General features: G+C 45.2%; 1 protein-coding gene across 1 annotated transcript in view; it reads right to left on the bottom strand.

Annotated features, from left to right (window-relative positions):
• Positions 1-23,157, bottom strand: part of RCOR3 (REST corepressor 3) — a 372,673-nt gene extending 349,516 nt beyond the window's left edge. Inside the window, exons 1-2 of the mRNA XM_085612842.1 lie at positions 22,458-23,157; positions 22,302-22,358 (exon numbers count right to left, since the gene is read on the bottom strand). Coding sequence (XP_085468968.1) covers positions 22,302-22,358; positions 22,458-22,572 — 172 coding nt within the window. The 5' untranslated portion in view covers positions 22,573-23,157. The remainder of the gene's footprint in view (positions 1-22,301; positions 22,359-22,457) is intronic.
• Positions 23,158-24,835: the final 1,678 nt, after the last annotated feature.

Genomic DNA, 24,835 nt, shown 5'->3' with positions numbered 1-24,835 from the left:
GCACTGTACATACTCCCCATACACTTCACTTTATATGGGCATCAAATGAGTAACGCTCATTCCGCGACACTAGCCATTCCATTATTGGTGAGCATAAGGACAAGCACAATAAGCATTGGCATAGCCAATAGGTCTCGCTTTTGGGACCTTATAAGTGTTTAGCCATGCAACAGTTGCATAACTAAATACTTATAAGGTCCCAAAAGCGAGACCTATTGGCTATGCCAATGCTTGTTTCTGTTTATTACTTCTCTGTAGTAATGGCGGCGCACGGGTATCACCATTACTACATAGAAGTAAAAAACAGGAAAAAAAAAAACTGGCTCACGGAGATCAAAGCGGAGGTGAAAGTGATCGCGATAAAACATCAAAGCGGACGTGCGGCCGCGAAAGTGAGGCGCGCGCGCCCGCGCACATGCACTGTAGCTCTAGGCTACAGTGGTAGCACTTTTTTGAGCCCTCACAAAAAGTCTCGCCAGACCAGCGCATGCGCTGGGTCAGGCGAGACCTAAAAATACATACAGTACAAGTTTACAGAACCTGAAAAGACATTCAATGTGTTGGTATGCAGAGCAATGCAATAAGAAACATAAGACTCAAGACAAGTACTCAATGAGCACCAATCGGAGAGGTAACATTTAGATGATAATGTAGTGAAGGGGTTTTAGTTGTAACAGTTACAGGATAACAGTATACTAAACCTATCTTAGAACTAAAAGTAATTGATCACATAAGTTAAAATTGCTTACTCCATTCAATGCCCCCTCCAGCATGTGTTCTTCCTGCCTGTGGCCAACACATCTTTACAACCATGCCCTCGTGGATTTGTGCCTGCTATACAAAGAAGGGGCATTGGTTGCTATTGCTATTCCTTGAAGAAACCCATGGACTAATTTGCCATAGGGTAAAATACATGTTGGCTGAACCTCTATATGGCTGAATCTACATGTAAAGATTTTAAGAGTTCAAACTCTTAAAAACATTAATAGAGAAAAAAAAGATTTTACCGAATATCTGATCTTTAACTTATTGATGCAACCAATATATATATATATGAGGAAATAAATTACAAATATAATGTACCACACCATCCCAAATGTCTTCTGATACTAACAATAATATAACAGGAAAGAGGGATACCTGCTTAAGCGTGCCATCAGTACCAATAACTATTTCTTATATCATTTTAAAGACTGGCAATGTTTGTTGTATTGGGTATTGTTGGGGCTCTATGCATCATTTTGGTGAAACCAGCCTCAGAGCTCTGAACTTATTTCCTATAATGGTTGGTATATTAGCGTATGTAACTGTTGGTCTAACACCTATGGCATACTACTATCCATGATATTGGTAATGCCAATACTGCTGGTTGTCCATGTTATATAATGGATCCTGTCAATACTGATGCTGCTAGAACAAATTATTCAAACCGACTCAAATGGTCATCGCCTATGGTCAGGTCCAAAAGAGAGAGCCAGACAGAGTTGTTAACTTTGGACATGGTAAACAGCTCCCCTTAGTCTTTTTCAGGCACACTGGTTACTACCGCCATGTAAAGACTTGTGCATGCGTATTGGTTTTGCAGACTTGTTCATGCCATGTTTGGTAATGGTTGAGTGAGGAACAAGGTGTGAAAATGCCACTACCAACAGCTATGGGCTATGTTAGAAATGGGATTTCTGGTTGGCTAGGGCATGCGCCTAAGCCAGGCAGAAACCACCACTCTAGTCAGTGCAAGGGAGTTACACGCTGAAGATAATCCCTGCTCACCCCCTTGGTAGCTTGGCACGAGCAGTCAGGCTTATCCCAGAGGCAATGTGTAAAGGGTTTGCGCAACACACACATGCACACACAGCAGCAACACACTAGGCATACTACAAAAGAAACTCCACACAAGGTTATATAAATAATAGCCTTTGTATTATCCAAACCACATTAGAATCATAATCACACATATACACTGCGCCAACTGGCACCAGGTAATAGTTTACAGGGGATTATATAAATGACAGGGCCACTGTCAGAACCTTTTGAAAGCACAAGTAGCCAATATAAAACAACCAGTAACTACTGGCAAAATACTGTACTCAGCATTATCACAAGCAACATAAACGCATTATGTCTGCATCACATTAGGGATAACCACATAATGCATAAATCACATTTAGGAGTGCCCCTTAATAACACTCCCCAGGTGCATACATCACCTTCAGCATAAACACATACACATTATGCATTCTTTTAGGGCCTTGCGCCCTACCAGTACACACCGAAATGACCCCAGGCCAACTGGCCTTCCTGGGGGCCCAAATGCCCTCTGTCCCAAAAGTCAGAGCTCTTAGCTGCCACAGCAGCGGTATGCAGGCCCAACAGGCCCACACCAGAAATCAGGGCGAGGGTGCGATCCACCCGGGTCTCTCCAGAGACCAGAAACAATGCCCCCAACATTGCAGCTGCCCGCGCTCTCGCGGTGCAGCTGAGAAGGCAAACCAGCGCTGGCACGAACAGTGCCTAGGGAGCCCCTTTCAAGGGGGCCCTTCCGGTACCGCTCTCGGCACCACAATGCAGCCAAAAGGAAATCAACACTGGCACCCCCAGTGCCTGAGGAGCCCTACTCACCGGGCTAATCACTCATACCCCCCCCCCCGGGGCTCGTTGTGGCTGCGGTCTCAGTCCCACTATGGGACTCCCAAAACCAGCAAGGATCGCTGTCGCTTCAGCCCCACTTACCGGGGTATCTCAGGACGCTTCATGGATCTGCCGGACTTCAGCCGGGAGCCCGCGAGGCTCCGGTTCTTCACACACCGGCCACCCTCTCCATCAGCGGCACCTGGGGCTCTCAGCTTCCTGGGCCAGGCCTTCCACCGCCTGTCTTCCGGCCGGCACTTCCTCTCACCCACAAACTCCGCCCACTACCAGGCATGGGCGCCTGACTTCCGGGTCGTGCTGGCGGAGGTCCGGTGCACGAATGCGGGGTAGGCTCTCGCTTCTCGGGGCATAAGTGCGGGGTGGGCTTCCATTCCACCGCAATGCATAAATGCAAGGTGGGCTCCCGCTGGGCTCCTGAAAGCACACACTCCGGGGAGCGTGCCAATTCGGGGTAGGCTCCTGCTTTACTCCCAGCAGCACAGGGGAGTCCCCACGCCAGGATTCCCCCAGAAGATCATGCAGCACCGCGCTGCAGGGCCCACACGCCCCTCTCGTCCTCTGTCAAAGGTTGGAGTCCCCCTCTCTGGGACTCCAGCCATAAAGGTATAGCGCTCACGAGGCGCTAGAGTCCAGAAGGCAAAGCTGGGCCCAGGCATGCAAGCTCACAGGGCCCTCCAGCCGAGGGGCAGTCCCTCGTGGCGGTTCCCCTTGGGGACCAGCAATTCAAGAACCCAAAAACAGCACACCTTTCATGGGGTCACAGCCCCACTATTTATACTGCATTTCTCTTTGTTCTGCCCTGACACAGGGCTTGGGGAACCAGCCTCAACTGGTTCTGGGGGGTGTTGAAGCACTCGGTTTACCAGGCTTCCACCCTCCTTTGTCAGATGGGGGCTCGGTCCTCAGACACACCACAGGGGGGCGGAGCCAGTATTCACCCAGGTAGGCACAGACCTATTCTGGGTCAGGGGACTACTCCTCCCATTACTCCAAATGCAGATCTGCTATTCAGCCTAGCACTGACTCACCCTGCCCTCCCTGGAGCCACACACCTCAACAGCTCCTGTCACTCCAGAGCCAGACATGCAATACACATCAGGCACACAGAAAAGCCAACTTCTAAAAGTGTCATTTCTAAAATAGTGATAATAAATCTGCGCACACCATTGCACAGCATTTATTATTACTATTCCAAACATACCAAACTTGACCACGCTGCTCCTCTCATATCAGGAATGACCACTGAAACACTTATCAGGGAATCCCCAATGCATTCCTATGAGAGGGCAGCCTCACAGCAGTGAGAAACCAAAATGGCTGTTTGTCACTACCAGGACATGTCACACACTTAAGGTACATGTCCTACCTTTTACTTACAATGCGCCCTGCCCACAGGGCTAGCTAGGGCCTACCTTAGGGGTGACACATGCAGTAAAAGGCGGGTCACAGACATGGCACACACTTTAGGTGCCACGTCACAGCGGCAGTACCACTGCACGCACAGGCCCTGCAATGACAGAGGCCTGAGACAGGTTTGAAAGGCTACTTTGGTGAGTGGCGCAATCAGCGTTGCAAGCCCACCAGTAGCATTTAATTTACTGGCCCTGGGTATCTGAGATACCACTTTACAAGGGACTGACAGGTAAATTAAACACGCCAAACAGGTGTAGACCAATCTTACCATGTTTATTACAGAGAGCACACGCACTTTACACTGGACAGCAGTGCTAAAGTGCCCAGAGTCCTAAAACCACCAACACCATGTCAGAAAAAAAGCTAGGAGGAAGGCAAAAAGTTCAGGGATGACCCTGCAAAAAGGGCCAAGTCCAACTGGCTACTTCAGATGCTTCACCAAAAGATGATGGACGGAGTGTTGAACATGGTCAAAAATCCACCCCAAGTCTCGAATCTGGGTTTAACCCTATGTTATTTTGCTCGCCGTGCCACTCCAATTTGGACCCAGCCACATGCAAATCAGACTACATCCTGTGTCCCATGGGAACAGACCAGCCTGAACTGCCAGGCCAGGTCCTCCTTGGACCGGAAAACAAAAATCATGGGACTGGTTTTGGGACATCACCCCTCATCAGCCAGGCTAGCTTGAAACCAGTGGCGTTGAGAGCACGGGTCCCACGTCTGGGTATACCCTTCAACCTTAGGGTGAAAATGCAACACAAAAAGATAATAGACGGAATGTTGAACATTGTCAAACATTCACCCCCCAGTCACAGATCTGGGTTTAATTCATTGTTATTTTGCTCACCACGCCATTCCAGTTTGGACCCAGCCATATGCAAATCAGCCTTGACCCTGTGTCCCATGGGAACAGACCAGCCCCAACGGCCAGGCCAGGTCATCCCTGGACCGGAAAAAAAGCATCCTGGGACCGGTTTCGGGGCATCACCCCTCATCAGCCAGGCTAGCTTGAAATCGATGGAGTAGCAAGCACGGGACCCACCTTCAGATGCTTGTGATTGTTGGTGAGTTAGTCAGTGTTGCTCAATGAGAGATGATGTACAGACAACTGCAGTCCTCCGTGCTTTTTTTCTACCACTTTCAACAGAGTGGCTTCCTGAGCATCTGACAATGAATGGTAAAGGTAGACTCCTCTTAGTCATACTATTTATGTGTTCTCTGTTACATTTATGTGTGATTTGGAACATATTCAGCGTATCTTCAGGGTTTGCATGTTAATCATGCTGTATTAACATGCAGGTATATGTAGAAATGTTGTCTCTCTATCAGGCAAATGGTTTGGTACATATGCATTTTCTACTGAAGTCTTTCAATTTGCTTGCTAAAGTATTGACTGTTGTGGAGCACTTTCTCCACGTAAATGCCGCTGAAAGCTACAACCTGTGAGCCCCTGGGGAAACAAACCATAAGATCCTTCATAGATTTCTCCATCGAAAATGCAAAAATTAATCTCATATCTTGCCCTGCCAACTCCTGATGAGACGTCAACATCCCTCTAAACAACTTCAGTACTTTTAAGGAAAGCCATGTGAACACCCACGTTCCAAATGAAACATGAAAGTGCAAGCCGAAATCTTCAGCAACCTCTAAGGACCACCCAACAACAAATTCTCAATTTACAAAGAGGAAAGAAAATGTAAGAAAAACAGTACCTCCGATGATCTTAAACTACTTCAGTCACTCCGTGCAACACGCACACAACTCATCACATCAAGCAAAACCAAAAATGAAATCAACACAATCAATGAAGCTGCCAACAGTAGTAGACTCAAGACAATCAAGCACTATCAATCCTGGATGAATGTCCTGACCAACAATCCACAGACAAATGCAATGCCATCAACCATTTCTTCAGTGAAAATCTAGAGAATACCACACAATACTTTGATAATGCCAAAGCTGCATCACTTTTTAGACCTCTCCATGTAGCATCCTGCAATGCCAACCTATCAACGTCCTATCTCTCGTAGATCTCGCTGACATACTCAACCTCCTCAAATCCACCACATTTGAAGAGGAAGTCCTACTCTTACTCTCCATCAAATCCCTCTCTGGACATGCTCTCAAATCTACTCACTAAAGACATCTTCCCAGAAGCTCTGAAGACAGGCCTGATCCTCGCCCTTCAAAAAAATTAAATAAATATTTTGTAAAACCTATCCCAGACACTGATGACCTGTCAAATAGCTGCCCATGAGTAATCTCGCCTTCACTAGCACACCAACTGAAAAAGCAATTGCATGCTCAACTCCATGATCACATCAACACCAAACGTATCTTATTTGACTGCTAATCTAGCCTCAGATCATGCAGTAGTGTGGAGACAGCTAATTTACAAATCTTAGACGACACCCTTCTGATCACAGACAAAGATGACTCCTGCCCGTCACTATTGCTGGACTTCTCAGCCACCGTTGAAACCATGGACAATCCCAACGTCATCCACACCCTGAGGTCTCAAATGAGATTCACTGGCAATATTCTTCACTGATTTTCCTAGCTACACAAATGACACCAGTTTGTTCACGCTGGCACCTTCTGGTCTCAGGACATTCCAATCACAGAGAATCCTCCAGGGTTCCATTTTGTCCTCCGCCATCTTCAACATCTAAATGGAGCTCCCTGGGGCACTACTCACCAATAACAGCATTATATTTCACTGATTTGCTGATACACAACTAAATTCGAAAGCCTCTTCTGTGCTACGGATTCAACACTTCCGGGCCTGCCTGGAACTCATCCAGACCTGAATCTTCAGCACCTACCTGAAACTCAACCCAGCCCCAGAAAGAATTCCTGATATTTTCCAAGAACAAAAAACAACTAGTCCAAACCTAGCTGAATCACATGGTCCTGGCCATAATCAAACACCAACTTCCACCCAACACCAAGTCACTTGGATTCTACCTGGACATATAACTCACCTTCAAGGAAGATATCGCAAGGAAAAAAAAATGGTGTCAGCTCTCTAGTAACTAAAATAAGTGAAACGGTTCCTCCCATAAAGTCACATAGGAACTGTCGTTTAAGCCCCTGTACTCCCCATCAAGATGGCAGTACACCCTGCTGCATGGTTTCCCAGATTCCACATCGGCTCTATTTAAAGGCATTCTATATATCGCACCATGCCTCATCAAGAGCATGAGGTAAATATGCTGACATGATCAGCACCCTGATGGAATGCAACTGGCTCCACTTACAGGTTTTCACAATCTTCAAAGCCAGTTACATCACCTACAAAGACATCACAATCCGCACGCTCTCACTAACTCGAGTGCTTTTCGGCACTTATAGCCAGGACACCATCAGACTGGAGATGAAGTGCAAAAAAGAAAGGCAAGGCAAATGTCATTCTTCATCTATACACTCATGATCTATAACAACATTTCCTTGCCCATCAGGGCTCCAGCAACCCTTCTTGAATTTAGGAAAGAGCCGAATACACACCTATTTAAAAATGGCCTCCAATCACTCTATAACTCAATCTGTGCCTTCAAGCCTGTATTGCACACTGCTGCATCTCGGCTGGGTTCGCGCCATAGAAATAGTGGATACATTCATTAGCTTGCATCCCAGAACTGCCACACACAGGACGTCAGTGTGACGGGTGCACTCATCATATCTAATATGCATTAGCACTCTTTAAAGTATAGAGATCTGAAGACCCAGAGAGGTGTTTTTACAAACTGCTATTAAGAGGCAATGTACAGCTGATAATAACCCTTCACGCTCTATGGATCCTTACTGGTCCTTGTTTCTTTGCAAGGACCATAAAATTTGAAGGTGTACTTTTCATTTCAGTTTTTTTATGTTTTGCACTTTGAGAAGGAAGGAAATTTGAAGAGAGTTATTTTCTTTGACATACGCATGAAAAGTGGGACACTACTTATAAGAAATTGATGTTCTTTTTTGCAGCTCCTTTGTCTTCTTGTTCTTTATTCCTTTCCACTGTGCCGTCTTGTTTTATTGCATCTCTAACTCCTTCAGGAATTTTGACCGAGAAAAAGGGATAGGGCCTTTGTGGTCTTCACTGCCACCATGACCTTCTTATATGGTGGAAAAGAAAGTCTGAAATTAGCCCCCAAAAAAATATTCAGCCAAAATTAATTGCTGAGAACAAGCTGCAATTGTTACCACACAGGTGCAAAAATTCAGACTTCAGCAATTGACAACAGTTTGCAGTTGCTGAGAGGATGTAATCATTGCAGTGAAAATATCAGAACAAAGCTCACAAAATGACTGAAGACAGTGTACCTGTTTTTTTTTGTTTTTTTTTTATTCCTCAGCCTGCAGACTCTTTATCAAAACCACAAAGACCTATACCAATTTAGATGCTTTCACAACGTTCGGGAGAAAAGCAGAGACATTCTTTAAGGACAAACAAACACCAAGTTGTGTGGACAGCTGGGCTATCCTCCCTTTGCCAAACGTTCAGCTATCTCTGTCAGATTTCCTCAGTGACATAACAAGCCCAAACAAGGAAGACTGCTCTGGAAGATGCCATTAACCTTTACTTTGATGCCAGTCAGAATACGTTGAGTGGAATCAAGCACAGGAAGGAGGAGAAGCAAGCGTCAAAAGGTGGACCAGCCTACTGGAGAGATGACGAGTAGGTGGGGGTGAAGGGGAAAGTTCATGTTCACATGGAGGAGAGAAAGGCCCGGAATTGGTGGGGACCCAGATAATTGAAGGCCGAGTCATTGGAGCAAAAAGCAACAAAAACCAACAGTGCAACACAGTTCATTGTACTATGGTCCTTGGTTATATTGTTTCAGAAACATTTCTTCTAACTTGCCTATCAATCCTATCAATTACACTTCATAGAAAGCAACAAACTGTTAGGAACTCGCTAATCTGTGTGCCTTAAAACCTGTCTGCCAAAATTTAGAACACATCAGAGATGGAATAAACCCAATATGTGATCAATTTGCATTTAAAAAAGCTTGTGTATATTGTGTTTACCTTAATTGGACTCATTAAATTAAACGACTTCACTTGTGTAACAATAATAATGTGAACAAGGCTATAAATAACACTATTTATTAATAAGACAAGAAGAGTAAGCGTCCCTCACCTTCGCCTCCCCCACTCCCAATTTTAAGACGAGCATAGCGTTGCAGCGCATGCGCTACTCGCTCTGCGAGGCATGCTGTAGTAGGGTATGATGTTGAAGTGGTGTTGAAGACCCGCCCACTCTCCTCCCATACTTTTCATTGGCTGGTGGAATTGTCTTTGGTAAACGCTGGCTTCCGATTCAATGCGAGGCTTGTTAGTCCCTCCTTGTTACCGCCCTGTCTCCATTTGTTACCACCCCGACTCCATTTGTTGTCACCCATAAGGACTGGACCTTTTACTTTGCTCCTTACGCTGCATCCTTTATCTAGTGTGTGAGCACTATTTTGTTTATTTACAATGTCGTCTGCTTTTTTTGTATGTTCAAGGTGAGCGCATGACACCGTGCTATTTATTACTTTATTTTTACCTTAATTCAGAGGGCGCCGCCCGCTTCAGGGACACCACGCTCTCTTTATTTATTTTACTTTAATTCGGAAAGTACTGTGGAAGCGCAAACTAAATATCATTTTCAACACAAAGGCAACTTGTTCCTGAGAGTCCAGGTAGTCTGAGAACAGATAACGGCGGGAGCTACAGGTCAATTTAAAGAGAAAAGGAACACACAGTCGATAACGTTTGCCAAGTTTACCTTTCATTGACCTTTTCAGTCCAGGGTGCCATGCCCACTGCTGAATAGTTGTGTTGTTTATGACGTGATAATCGTCATTAATCACAATGCGGGCCACGAGGACACAAAGGAGTCGTCATCCACTGGTAGATACACTGAAGGGTGACAAGAGCTCTGAGGAGCCTCTTCCACCCCTTGGAATCTTTAAATACTGCTCCCCCCACATCAGCACTTAAATTAGCGTTTTTAAGCCATTTAACTGTCACCGATGTCTTCACAATCCACCTCCCCCTTTTAGCCGTCTGGCATTCCTTCCTGTGTGACATCATGCAGACACACTCATTTCAATAATGTCGCCAAAGTGAGCGCAGCTCGGAAACAATGTTGCCAGATTGGGCTATTTCCCGCACAATTGGGCGACTTTTTTCCCAGTTGTGCGGGAAAAAACCATGCCTGGTGGGGGGCTACTTTTTGGGCTAGTTTTAGAATGTTGTGCGCAATTTTGTGGCCTGGGCGGGCGCCGACCACGAGGAGTCCGTCGCGTGAGTGCGCAGGCCAATGTGGGGGTCCCCCAGGGCCGTCAATCCAGTAGCACGCGAAAACGCTACCAATGACGGCCCTGGGAATCATTTTTTGGCCAGCCCTTGCGTGCGCATCACGGTGCGTGACCTCAGCCTGACAGAGCAGAGGAGCTCTTCTTAGTTTCGGCTCAGTCCACGTTAACCTCTTAGTTTCATTATCCAAGCGTGTAGGGAAGGGAAGACGTTAAACTAAGATTGTGCGCAGCTGCAGGGAGTCTGTTTTACTAGACATTGAATCATTTTTGGCACTTTCCTACGTGAGTGGCTATTTTTTGTGCGTTTTTCGCTGTGCTCTCCTTCCAAAGAAAATATTTTCTGCCCGTTTGCTAACTCGTATTTCTTTCATATCTTCGTACGCCGTCCTACCTTCACACCTTCGAAGCACCACGAACTGTGGAACTTCGTCTTCGTATGCTGTCATTCACATATATGCCATCACTTACACATACTGCCTTCCCAGTTAAAGGCATAGTGCCGCTTTCCTCCACAAATCGAATACAAAATACCAATGACGACCGACTGACTGCACGCACTTCACTTCAAAGGCACACAAAGGTACACAACTTTCTGAATACGAGATCTGCCCGAGGTCACCGTTTATCAGCACTTGTGAGAGAAAATAGGGGCATGAGCCATCTTAGAGTTTTGGGTTCGGAATATGATAATTAAATAGAGCATGCCGGGGAGCCCCCAGCTTCACTGAAGACAGCACTTTGAGGCCACCTCTCGGTGACTGATCAAAACATTCGGAGACTGTCCTTCCTGATGGCCCAAAACCAGGACACATCATCTCATCAATCAACATAATGAGGAGTCGGACGCACGTGGTGTCCCTGCTGCTGCCGCCCACTGTGGTCCACTGGTGGTCACCCAGGCAGGCCAGTTGCTGAGTCCGGACTTCGACGCCCGCCCCGACCTCAGGTGAGTGAGTCAGAGGTGCAGCTAGAGGCAAATTTCGGCGGGGGGGGGGGGTAAGAATTTTTTTGGGGGGGGGGGTGCTGAGTCTTTAAGCAATAGACAGAGTGGAGATTGGGGCAGGGAATTCTTTCAGTCTTATCATTTTAGAAAAGTGCAGTTTCAATATTCTATTCAATTAAGCCATGGTTGCTGCATTTTTATTTTATGAAACTAACAACCATTAACAAAGCAAATGGTTCTGGCTTGTTGTAGGTGTAACGTTACTTGTTGTGGCATATATCTGGATGCAATAACAGAAGAGGCAAAATACCAGTCCAGTGACACACAATGCTAAGCACAGATTTTTAGCTTAGTTGTTTTAAGCAACACCATTAATTACATCAGACACGCCCCTTGGAGAGACCCCCAGTTTTTTCATCCCTCTTAAAGCCCTGGAAACACCATGTCACAATCACCTCATGGCCTGGCACTGTGCATCAAGCATGACTCATGACTTCCACTTTTTCAGATTGCCTATGTGCAGATGCATAGTGAACCCTCCCCCACCCCACCCCTTGCTTTAGGAAGACAGCAAGGGCGAAATTCTTGATGGGCCTCTTCTGTCTGCAACTCTGCAGACAAAGGCTCAGCTCATAATTAAGAGGAAAAGGTGGGCGAGTGAGTAAGTGAAGGGATGGGTGGATGGCTGGATGGATTAGTGAATGGGTGAATGGATGAATGAAAGGGTGAATAGATGGATAATGAGCGAAAGGAAGGATGGCTAAGTGAAAGGGTCAAAGAAGAGAGAAAGGGAGGATGAATGGATGACTGAAAAGGGGACTGGGTGGTAGGATGAGTAACTGGATGGATGAGTAAGTGAAAGGATGGCTGGATGGGTGAGTGGATAAATGGCTGGATGGATGAGTAGATGGTTGGGTGGAAGAGTGGATGGATGAGTGTACAGATGGATAGGGTGAAAGGATGGATGAGTGAAAGTGTGGATGGAGGGATGGATGAGTGAAATGATGGATGGAAAGATACGTACGTTTTCAAGTGGATGAATGTTTGGATATAGATGGAATTACTTATACACTATTACGCGACCACCTTTGATGTGTCTGTAAAACGTACCTTTTGTCCCGAAGTTTTGTCCTGAATTTTGACCTCCCGTCCTGAATATTTGTCCTGAATTTTGACCCTTTGTCTTGGATTTTTACACTCACCGTCCTGAATTTGCACCCTTGCCAGTTGGTCACCCTATTTGTAGGAAGTGATGAATATTGATAGATTGCCAGGAAGTTGACATAGGTAAAGAGAGTGTTTTAACACCCAAACCAAAACTGACCACATCGGTTGTTCGTAGGCCAGCCCAGCTTCGAAAACGGTCGTGCAGGGGCCACCCAACCTCGCACGCACCTGCTGGCAGCACCGCGTGCGTCTGTTTACCACTGTCCTGGCATGGATCTGACACTCCGTGCTTCACCACGTTGCTGATGCCAAGGCGCACACTGTTTGCCGCTTGAACTGGAGCTGATTTCGGGGGGGGGGGGGGCTGAATCTTTAAGCAATAGGCAGAGTGGAGCTGCAGGGGCTCTTAGAAGTCGCAGTGAGAACTGGTCTTAAAAATTAATAGCATTAAGGCAGATGCCCAGTTAACACCCTCCCACCATCTGTATATTGAATAGAATGTATATTTGTCGTTAAAATTGTTTCTGATGACAATTTGTGCTTAATTGGAGACTTGCTAATTTGGGCTGGTTTTTGGGCTGGAACTGGTCTGATTGGGCTTGTTTTGGGCTTATATTTGAGCGGCTTTGGGCTTGGGACGGGTCTAAAAATCTGGCAACACTGCTCGGAAACGGCACTGTGAGCATATTTAAGAACTAATATTATAGAACACGGATGTTTCTTATCGAGCACACTGAAAAACGTGCATGTTAAATGTAAAAGGTAAGCATTTTTCTCTCTTCCTCACTAAAGTAGCTGTCACTTTCAGAGGAACAAGTTCATTAGTACGGCAGACACAAACAGTTGCGCTCCGGTTTCAATGGTCGCTTCCAAAATAGCCAGAAAGAGTTCCTGCCGCTGGCACCGCTCAGACCCTCATGAAAATACTCCACATGACGTTTGAGAAAAATGAATGCTTTGTGTCATTAAAGATTTGAAGATGCTTACCTAATATTAAGGCTGAATGCCATATACAACAAAAAAAAATTGTTATAATGCAAATTACATGCTGCATTACAGAAAGCAACAGAAAAAGCAAATTTGAGTTTCCCAATATCACACAGTTTATCTTCACAGCATGAACCCCTGACTGACTACCAGGGATTCAGGATGGGAACATCATCTGCCTGTGGTCCATAAGTGTCCTTGATTATTGCTACCTTAAGGCATTCATTTGGTTTAATGCGTGCTCATGCTTGACTAGCAGGTGATTCTTGGTTCAATGTAATATGTTAACTTTGCAAGTGACATAGCTGGGAGTGGGAAGGAGCGGTTGGCACTTTATTTGGGGGTGGCGGAGGTGAACAATTCTCGTTGTTGTCTGTCGACTAACAACCCTCCCGCCCCCTTGCTGTTGCCTGCACCAGCGTCACTGGGCAGCAAACTCAGGTACCGCCCCGGATGGCAAAAGCTGTAGCTATGCCACTGAACTTTGCAGAACGTTTTGCGATTAAAAAGAAAGGTTTTATGGTATTTAGTAAATAGCCTCACGTGGGACTTCTAACCTATGGAATGTAGGAAGCGTTGTTGAGACACCATTTTTTTTTATGAGGCTACAGTGCCTCTCCTTTTACTGTATGCAGCATTAGGACATTGGAAGTGAGTTCAGGGTCCAGGATATGACATCTGACAAGTATACAGAGGTCATTGAAGTGAATGCTCAGAAACATGGCTCTATATCCTCTGTTAGAATTTAGGTGCTGACAAGGGAGTCATTTGCAGCTTCAACGAAGTCATTGATGCCGTCAATGGTGATGTGATATGTGACGTTTCCAGAGATGCCAGTGATCGTTATCCCTGATGTTACTGTACTTAGATAATAAAGGGTGCAGCAATTACACACAGCAGCAATACATACCCTCCTAGAGAATAGTTGTCGATGTAAGCCTGCTGTCCCACTGTCAGAACTGAAGAGACCTTTGAATATGTTAATTGGAGAAGCTTCTGCTTTGTCACTGGGCTCAATCTGGTGACTTCTGTCTCTTCTTCCCATCAGGAATATCTGCCATGATCATTTATGGAGACCTCTTCTGCAAGGCCCTAACAAATGTATGTGCTGTACCACTATGTCTGCTGCGTTTGACTTTCAAGAAACACTATAGATTTGCCATTGTGATTTATTACACTAAAATCCAGATCAGTTTGTTTCTGAAGGTGATCTTCAGCAGTCTTCTTCTTTACCCCCTCACCATATATACTCCTGGGACGTCATATGAGCAGTATCAGCTCCTGTACCTCTGCTTCTCTTCACTGCTGATAAAGGGGATGTCACTGCCAGCCTGCCCTCTCATCGATGGGTCTCTTCTAAGTGTGGCGCTCCCATGATGCAAGCTGGTGTAAACCATTGTATGTGAGTGAGTACAATCAACCTGATCCCTCAGGGGACTGACCCCTTTCTAAGTGAAGGGCGTTTGAGAGTATTTGCTTGGTGTGAACCAAAGGGCAAAGTCAGATTTTTTAGGTCGAGCTCGGGCAGCGCATGACCTACTCTGCGAGGCATGCTGTATTGGAGTATGGAACAGAAGCCCAGACCACTCTCTGCCAATATTTGTCATTGGCTTGTGTCATTGTCCTTCATAAATGCTGGCCTCCGATTCGTTATTAGGCTAGTTAGTCCCTCCTTAGTACCGCCTTGTCTAGATTCGTAACCTCCCATGAGGACTGGCCCTTTTACTTCTGTCGTTACACGGTGAGTCTTTTTTAATCTATAAGCACTAATTTCTTTAAATAATTTCTCCTACTGCACGCACGACCTGCTTTTCCTGCAACACCTGGCGTGCCTTCACTTTCTAAGCAACCCGGGACAATGGCGGCCACTTCTTTTTTTGTGTATATATTCTGTTTTATGAATTACACTGCTGTATAAAACAAGTATTTGCAATGCAATAGGTCTCGCACTATTAAAGTCTGAGCTATTGGCATTGCTAATAATAATGCAACACAAATAGCTCAAACATTCAGTAATGCGGGACCTATTGCATTGCAAATGCTTGTTTTCTTAAGACATGGTACGGGGCAGAGTCAAAAAGGGGGTAACAAAAACGAGCAACAACATCCTTCCAAACACTGCACTTTGTTATTACAGTCTGGCTCCAAGGAAACATCTGAGATGTACCGAGGAAAAAGCCCTGAGCTGAATAAAAACATTGACACCTAGACGAGGTTTGTCCACTTATTGTCCGGGTGGAGGGCTCCGATCACCGCCCAAACCTGCCGCGAAGGTGACTTCTACGAGCCGAAGCCTCTCCGAGGGGCTCCACGTGGCGAGTTTATGGTCTTTAAAACCCAGGGTGTGTTTTATTCACATCAGATGCTGACATAAGTGAGTGCATTAACGAGCTCCCTGACGGCATCGTCCGCAGATTAACGACATAATCTGTTTTTACTTTCAGGAAACTTTGATTTTTAATCTACCGCATGTTACTGTTCACAGCGATGCAACAATTTTTGTGACGCACTTTGTGAGGCCAGAACTGGAAGAAATATGTAACCAAGAAACTTTTACTGTTTTTAATTAGATTTTAATAAGGGACAACAGATAGCGGACAGGCTTCATCACTACCTAGCAATTTATACGTAGTGGATAAAATAAATTGTATTTAAGTCAGTTGTCATTTTAAGAAGATAATACAAATACTAGCTTAATTAAAACTACAATACAAATAAAACATAAGTTGAATGAGGGCAATGACGGTATACACAACAACGAAAAGAAAACTAGAACTTTAGAGCAGACCAGATGTTCATTCGCAATAATTTAAAAGGACGTTGATACACGCCTGTGACATCATAGTACAAAAGGGGTACAAATGCTAGAAGTTGAAATTGCACTATATTGTCATATGCAATAATGTAAAATAGAAGCTGAATGAGGACTATGACGTCATTGACAATAAAGCTACAAATATATCAGAAGCAGAAAGAAGAACAGGTCAGCACTTCTGATAGAAAAAGAACAGAAAGGGAAAATGGACTATGTTTTAATAAGCATCACAGCTGGAAACAATGTAAGTTGAAGTAGGCTAGGTCGTCATATAAAATTATATAAAATAAGACTAATAGTTAATTACGCCATAGACAATACAGCTAAGCATACTTGAGACTGAGAGAGAACTTTATAAATGCTGTATGTCTTTACATACGAAAGATAAAAGGATTTGAAATGCTCCCTGCGCACCCTCTGCCCCTTCTCACCTCTCATACTCTCTCACGTTGCCTCCTCATTCATCCTCTGGAGCACATCTTGGCTCAGCCGCTTCAGCGGGAAGGACCCGAGGCTCCCTCCTGTTCCGGAATGCCGTTGCACACACTTCCGGGGCACGCACAGGGAGATCTACCAGAAACGTTTCTCGCAGCCAGCGAAGTATACTAAATGCGAGCATGCGGTGAGAGAACTGATGCAGTTGCAACAGCGCCAGCTTCCTTGTGGTTTCTGGAAAGAAAGAGCTTCCTAAAGCGAAGGTGGCAAAATGGAGAAGAGAAAAAGAAGTAGAAGAGGTAAAGCAAATTTATGCAGTCGACTTTGAGATAGGAAATGGGTAGGAAATGGGTAGGGCCTGGGCCTAAGGTGTCGAAAAAAATGATGTGTTTTGGGTTTCGGAGTGTATTAGTGCATCAATGGCTGCAACAATGTGGTACATGAGGTTTGCCCCCACAGTCGCCCCGGACACGGATGGGAGCGGTGGTGGAGGAAGCGGAGGGCACAGGGGTGTGGGGGTTTGGAGCAGGAGCACATAGTGGTTGCGCGGTGTATGGAGGGGGGAGGGGAGGCGGAGGACGTGGGGGGGAAAAAAAAAAAATCGCATTGGGGCAGGGGCGCATCTCTACTTTTGGCTGCGGGACTGGGCGGCGCGGTGGCCGGGCAGTGCTTCAGCAGGGGTTATGGCAGACAATCGGCGGACTCGCGCACGGTGGGGTAGATTGGCGAGGCTGCCGCGCATTCGGTGATCCTGGACAGATGAGGGTTTTGGGCTGGATAAATTACAGCCATCACACTGATGTGTGTCGGAGAGCGCGGCCGCCAGCGCATCACTGATACTAAGAGGGAGAGAAAGGTAAAGTGCGCCATGCGCGCGCTGCGTTCACGTGGGGACAGAGCAGCAGAAACTCGCTTGCAAAAGTGAAAGGGGGAGCGCGAGAAGAGACGCTGCGGGTGCACATGGGATGTCCGGGGGACAGGAGATGTGCACACCGCGTGGCTGTACGTGCGCGTACACCAACTCAAACCCGCCAAAGCCTGCGCGTGCCCATCTCCTGTCCCACTTCCGAGGCAAGTCAGCAACAATAGATCTCGCTGGCGACAGCAGCGCTTTGCGCTGCGTTCGCCAGGCGAGACCTAAAAAAATTAAACAAAAGAATATGTCTCACCTTTACAAGGGTTTCGGCTATTGGCATTGTAAAAGAGGATTGCACCCCGGTGTTGATGTCCCATGTAAATTGCACTGAATGGATTGAGCACTTTTCAAAAATTTTTAACCCAGAACAGATTGTTTTAACTTTTCCTCTTTTAATAAATAATTTTACTTGGCCCCCATTATCACTATCAATTAGCGTTGAGGAGGTGCGTGAAGGTTTGTTAAATAGCAAAGGGGGAAAAGCCCCCGGCCCGGATGGTGTCCCGATTGATCTATACAAGGACGAAATGGATCTCTGGGCACCAATCCTTACAAGAATTTTTAATGCTGCTGCTACAGGTAATTTCCCATTGTCATGGGCCGAATCTTTAATTGTCCCACTTTTTAAAAAGGGCTCGCGCTCGGAAGCATGCAATTATCGCCCTATTTCATTGCTTGATTCTTCAATAAAAGTACTAAGTAGGGTGCTTTTAAAAAGATTGGAAACATGGGCCGAAGAATCCAATGTACTGACTCCAGTCCAATATGGTTTTAGGAAGGGCATTGGGACCATTGAACAATGTGTTAATTTGGAATTACTTATTAACAAATATACAGTGGTAAAAGGGGGTAATTTGTTTTTATGCTTCGCCGACTTAAGCAGTGCGTTTGATTTAGTGGATCATTCGCTCCTCTGGTCGATATTACTGGAATCTGGGGCGCCAAAGGAGATTGTGTTTTTCCTAGCTAGGATATATGAAAAACTCTCTTGTAGTGTGCGCTATGGTCCGATGGGTGAGCGAACCCCTTTTTTCACTGTGCGTAGGGGCATCAGACAAGGGTGCGTATTGGCTCCCCTTTTATTTTCTCTTTTTATAAATCAAATTGCCGAGGTTTTAAATAATACCCCTGCTGATGCCCCCAAAATAGATAACACTGTTGTGCCCATTTTGTTATATGCGGACGATGCCGTCCTAATTTCACGTACTCCTCTGGGTCTACAACGTTTAATTGATGTTTTTACTGGTTTTATTAATGACAGGAAATTGCTGATTAACAAACTAAAAACTTTTACCATGATATGTGGACGTAAAATTAAATCATCACGGTCCTTTTCTCTTGAAGGCTCGAAGATACAAGCGGTTGACACCTTTTGTTATTTAGGCATCAATTTTGATGCGAATGGCAAATGGTCCAACGAGCAAGGAAACATTGGTCACAAAATGACTAGAAATTCTAATGGCATTTTTCGTTTTGCCTCAAAAATAGGGGATTACAGAATAAAAGACATGTTAACCATATATAACGCAAGATGTGTCTCTTCGGCCTTATACGGAGCAGGTTTATGGGGCTATTCCCCAATGGCTCAATTGCAAACAAATGAAAATACATTCCTTAAACGTCTGTTATGTGTCCCAGTTGCAGCCTCATCTGATTTAATTCACCAAGAAACAGGCCTTAATTATTTATCGGACCTGGCTGCATTACACCCTTTACTATTATGGCGTTCAATATGGAACAAAGAGGAAACTGGGTTCACTCAGTCTGTAATTAAGGATTGTCTTAAACTGGATTTCCATCTTCGTATTCAATGGCTGAATTACATTATTTTTTGGTATAACATTTTATTTGGAATTAAGATCTCCAAAGATTCAGTTGGTGATATTCTACCTTCCAAGAAGGAAATTAAAGATACATTCCTTCTATATAAAACAGAAGAAAGGAATAAATTGATTAAGACCTATAAAACTTCTGTATTTTATAGGCAGCTTAACCTAAAAAAAGGCCTTCAGACATATTTGGTGGAAGTGACCAGGAAATCACACCGATATGTTCTTGTACGTTTAAGACTGGGTACCGTACACCATCTCGTATCATTCCCTGTGATTGGGGCTGGTTCTAGCAAAGTATGCCCATGTGACAATGTCTCCAAACAAAGTTGTTGCCATTTCCTGTTATTTTGTAAATTTTATATATTCTTGAGGAAATTTTATCTGAAACCGATCCTTTTAAAATATAACATTCGCTTAACAGCTGATGCCATGAACCTACTCTGTTCCTTAGAGAGCTGGGACATTTGTTTCCATGTAGCACTATATATTATAAAATGCAGAGCCGCTAGGAAATCCATAACTATCTGCTAAATGATAAATGTCAAATTGTATTTTACCTTGATGTTATAGTTATGTATAAGTCATTCATGGAATAATCTATTTTATGCATCAGTCACTTTATTATAATGAGTTGGACTCATTTTTATGCACGAGTCACTTTATGTTAGCCATCTACTTCCCTCACCTACATGGTTATAGCTATTGACAAAAGATTTTAAATGACTTAATTTTACAATGTATTATTCTTCTAAATATGTATATTTTTGGATATATTAATTATGACTCACCATTCAATGCCAGTTAAGTTAGGGCTTGTATAGGTACAATTACCTGTCCATGATTTTGTCGAATTATATTTCATGTTATTTAATGTATTTTTAATCTGTTCAGCTTATATGGTTGTATTTGTACAAACCGAATTAAAGCTTATTTGATTTGATTTGATTTGGCATTGTAAATGACAATGCCTTTTAATTATGTGTTAAATATCAAAACATATAAATAAAGGGCATTGTCATTTGCAATGCCAATAGCTTAAACTCTCCCAAATGCGTGACCTTTTGCATTGCAAATGCTTGTTTTACCTACTCCCAGAATTCTGTCTAGCCTGCAGGGGAGAACCATGAACTTAGGACATCTCGGGCAACTTCTCCTCTTCGAGCTTGTGTTCCCTGCTGCAAACTGCTTCCAAATATGATTAAGTTAACAACTGAGCAACTCTATTGTAGGGGCTGACCCAGAGTCTGTAAATGTTTTTTTATGCACCTTTATTTTTCACAATTACAAGAAATAGTCAAACAGGCTAATCTAGTTCTATGTCAGATCTACGAAGAGCAAAGGGGCATTTGAAGAGGTTAGTCGTGTGTTTTTATTTTGTGTTTTATTTCCCGAATTTTCAGCGCTAACCTGGCCTCAAAAGAAGGATCAAAAATTCTGTATTGCTCAACTGCAAGAAAGGTGGGAAATAAATGAAACACATGTCAAATTCCAAAACCCTGGCCCATGTGGATTCTGAAACACTAGCCCATGTGGTTACAATAGACAACCTATCCAGGGGTAACACAGGCAGAATAGGAGACTGTGAAAACAAGTCAATTGGTGAACGAGTAGCTGCATGTGCAGGTCACGTACGTACGAATGAATGAAAAAATGAATGACTGGGCACAAGGCTAAAGTATTAGTTAATGAGTACTGGCAGAGCGCAGGCACCTCTCACGAGTAGATGACACCAAACTACAACATCCTGGCCTCCCTCAGTCTTAAGCATTCATCCAGCCACACTGTCACTTGTTTTTCACTCATTCATGCACTCTCATTCATCCATTTGTGCATACATCATTCATCCATACATTCCCTTTTTCGTGCATTAATTCACACAAGCACCCTACGACTCGCCCATTCATTCTGCTTTGAACTGGGTCAATAACCCATTTGCCCGCGCACTTCCTTATACTTGCATTGGATTGCCCCCTGATACGCTCTCGCCTTCACCCAGGCACCTATAGACACAACCACTCATACAAAATCATATTTTTAAAAAAGATGACTTATTGGCATTTCTAGCGCTCGTTCTGGTCGAAATAACAATCGATGCGACTCTTCTCAACCCTGGTCGCAGATTCAAGGCACATGGACTGCAAACAATAGTCAGCGCTGTTCTTTTGAAATGTTTGAAATGAAAGCATTGGGGTTGTCACGTGGTCAGCGCTCCGACTCCCATTGGTTGCTGGCCTCTTGTGAAGTCTGCCATAGCACAGTGGACATGCCTAGCCTACTTGCCATGTTCACTGTGCGAGGATACCTCCAGCTGATGTTTACAATCACACACTTACAAAGGTAGCGAGAGCTGGAAAATGTAGAAGTGCCATCGAAATAAAGTCCTATGTGTTCCCTCGTAAACTGCATTCCCACATGAGCACACGAAACGCTTTCGCTGTGAATTGCATTGTGTACGTTCGAGGCTACCGCAGTACGGAGCAGAGGCGCCTTAACACAACATTCTCTGCCTATCAGGCAAAGAACGGAGAAAAACCCAAGAAGGCTAGGGCTTAGAAATACAATGCGCTCGACCAAGGATGCTAGTTGAACACAACATGACCCTGGGCAGCTCACCGTTCCTAAAGAGTGGGCTGAATTCGCTTCTTCTTTTATTAAATATATTTTTCTCCAGCGAAACGAAAAATCTTATAAAAACATACACATGTTCACAATACATGTGGATAGTGAATAACATCATAAAGATTGACTTTATAACAGTTTAAGCATTCCCAAAATCTGCCAGTGCAGACACTGCTACCGAGGCTACCACAGGCGCAAGAGTCTGGTAAGGAACATAAATTACCGGGATCGTAATCCGGAATCCGAGCTTGGTAATCAGCTCCCACTCTCATCCCGACATCTAGAAAGACAAAAGCAAGGGGATGAGCCTGATGGGCATTCTTTTTCTCCCCCACACAGCCCTCCATGACCTCTCTTTCACAGCGTTCGAGGCTCCCACCGTGCTCGTCGTCGCTGCCGCTCTCGTCGCTCATGAGCCCGTTGGAGGGGCTTTTGGCGCCGTTGGGTCGGGTCCTCCCCAGGAACTCAATCCCCTTGTCCATCATGCCAGGCATGGTGGGGCTGCGGTGTGTTAGGTGTGAGTAAGGGGCAGCCCCGCGCCTGGCCGGCTCTGGGTCTCTGGGAGGTGGGGAAAGTTAAACATGGAGTCGCGGTGGTGCTGCTGCAGGCGGCGCTCGGTTACGCTCATAAACGACGCCCCTTTACGCACAGCAGGAACGTCAGAACAGAGGCGGGGTGGTGGTGGCTGAGGTCCGTTTGCTTTCTGTTATGCTGTCTGAGGTAGTTACTGGGTGCCGCTTTCCAGCTCCTGGTTGTTCCTGTCCGTCGGTCTGTGCGCTGCTGCCGCTCATCGCAGGCAGCCGAGGAAAGGAGCTTTGGTCAGTACTGCAGGACACACCGAGCTTTGTCAGCCGCTTTCTATCTCTTAGGAGGAATTCCGTCCGCATGTGTGCTTGGACAGCAGCAGCCCTGCTCCGGGAGTGAGGGGGCCTGAGCTGGCAGGGAGCTCAGTTTGTATTCCGGAGGTGACTGAGCTAGCCCCGGAGGGCTTGGGACCAGGAGAAGCATCTCCGCTCATCACCCGCTTGGTTGTTACTTGCCTAAACCTAGAACGCCTGTGCTTTTTTTTTTTTTTTGCAGTATTCTAGCGCGAACTCGACCCGAAGGTATTGGAGCGCTTTACATGAGCACCGGTTACGTTACACAAGGAGTTCATTTCCACAGTCCAGTTGAAAACTGCTGGGTGGATATTTTGTGAAGTGAACAGGACCGTGGGATAGGCATTTCCGGTGACTAAAGTAGATTATCCGAGTGTTCGAACTAGGGGTTTAAAAAAAAAAAACTTGTTCTGTGTTTTTTTTTCTTTCTCCCCCCCCCCCCCCCCCCCCCCCCCAACTGGGATAACGATTTCTGTAAGATGGAGGATGTGTGTGGGGATCAACGACTCTTAATATGGAGCAAAAGTTTGAAATACATTTGATAGATTCTTATAACGGAACCGGAGACTTCAGAATACGTTTTCTCTTTCTCACTTTAATTAAACGGCAGCAATTTTACAAAAGCAATGCCTTAAAGTAAAAAAAAAAAAGACCATGGATCTGTGAGAGAAAAAACGAGAAGTCCCATCGATATAGGTAAGCACCAACAGAATATATATACAGACAAAGGCGCAACTAGACCCAAATTTCGGGGGGGGGGGGGGGGGGCTGAGCAAAAATTTCGGGGGATGGGGGGCTGAACTTTAAGCAATAGGCAGAGTGGAGCCGCAGGGGCTCTTATAAGGGGTGAAACAACAGTAAGGCCTCATTAACATGCAAATGGTCTTTTAAAGACCTGTGAAGTACTCGGGTGCGGCTGCTTTTTTGCCCGGGAAGGTGTCTCATCCCGGGCTGCCACACACGGGGGGGGGGGGGGGGGGGCTGAAGCCCTGTGAGTCCAATGGGTGTTGCACGCCTGTATACAGTCAAGTCTAAGCAGTCATAGCGCTGCCTCCTCCTTACGTCTAAGTGGGCATAACTACTCTCACTTTGTGAAAATGATTTTATAATTTGCTTTATAGTTGACATTGTCTTTGTATCGTAAAGGGGGGGGGGGAGAATCCTTTCCACATGATTTTTCTTCCGAGAACGGTGCCTTATGAATATTTGGCGGCACCAGTACTTCCATTCTGGTCTGGTTTCACCTTCACTGTGTGGTTGAGCAGGTTACATTCCCTGTTTTCTTTATTGCCAGACTCGGACCTGGAAACCTGCTTGCCTCGGAGTTTTCCTTCTGTGCATCACTAGCTCTTAGCTTATATATATATATATATATATATATTTTCTCTCTTTTCTGGCGCCGGACTACCATCTTCTGCTTGGCTGCTGATCTAGCCTGAATGAGGGAGTCTCTCTCAGACTGGTGCTGTCCTCCGCATCAGATAAACCCAGTCCCGCAGTGCCTGGCGTTCTTTTGTCTTGATCAAATTTAATCCTTGTTCTACTACTTCTGTCTGCCTTGTGAGCGGGGTTTTGGCTACAGAGTTATTTACCTGGTTCATTGAATCGGGGAGTAAACAAGTCACAGAGCAGTGTTGACTTGCCAGAGGCCCCCTTAACACCTTCCAGTAGATTTGAGCGAATCCTTGTTATGTTCATGGATAAGTGGTAGAGACTTCAATTATAACTGCCAATAGAGATGTCTCAGTACTATATTGATAATGTCTAAGTACTTCCCTACCGTGCTGTCCATTGATGTCATGCATGATGGTGTGGAGTAATGTTGTGGGAAGGGGCAAACTTGTAGTGGATTAGGCCATTTAAAGATTTATCCAAAAAT

Source organism: Triturus cristatus, chromosome 6 (assembly GCF_964204655.1).
Source record: "Triturus cristatus chromosome 6, aTriCri1.1, whole genome shotgun sequence".
In the NCBI taxonomy this organism is placed as follows: domain Eukaryota; kingdom Metazoa; phylum Chordata; class Amphibia; order Caudata; family Salamandridae; genus Triturus; species Triturus cristatus.
This window is presented reverse-complemented; position numbering and strand designations above follow the sequence as displayed.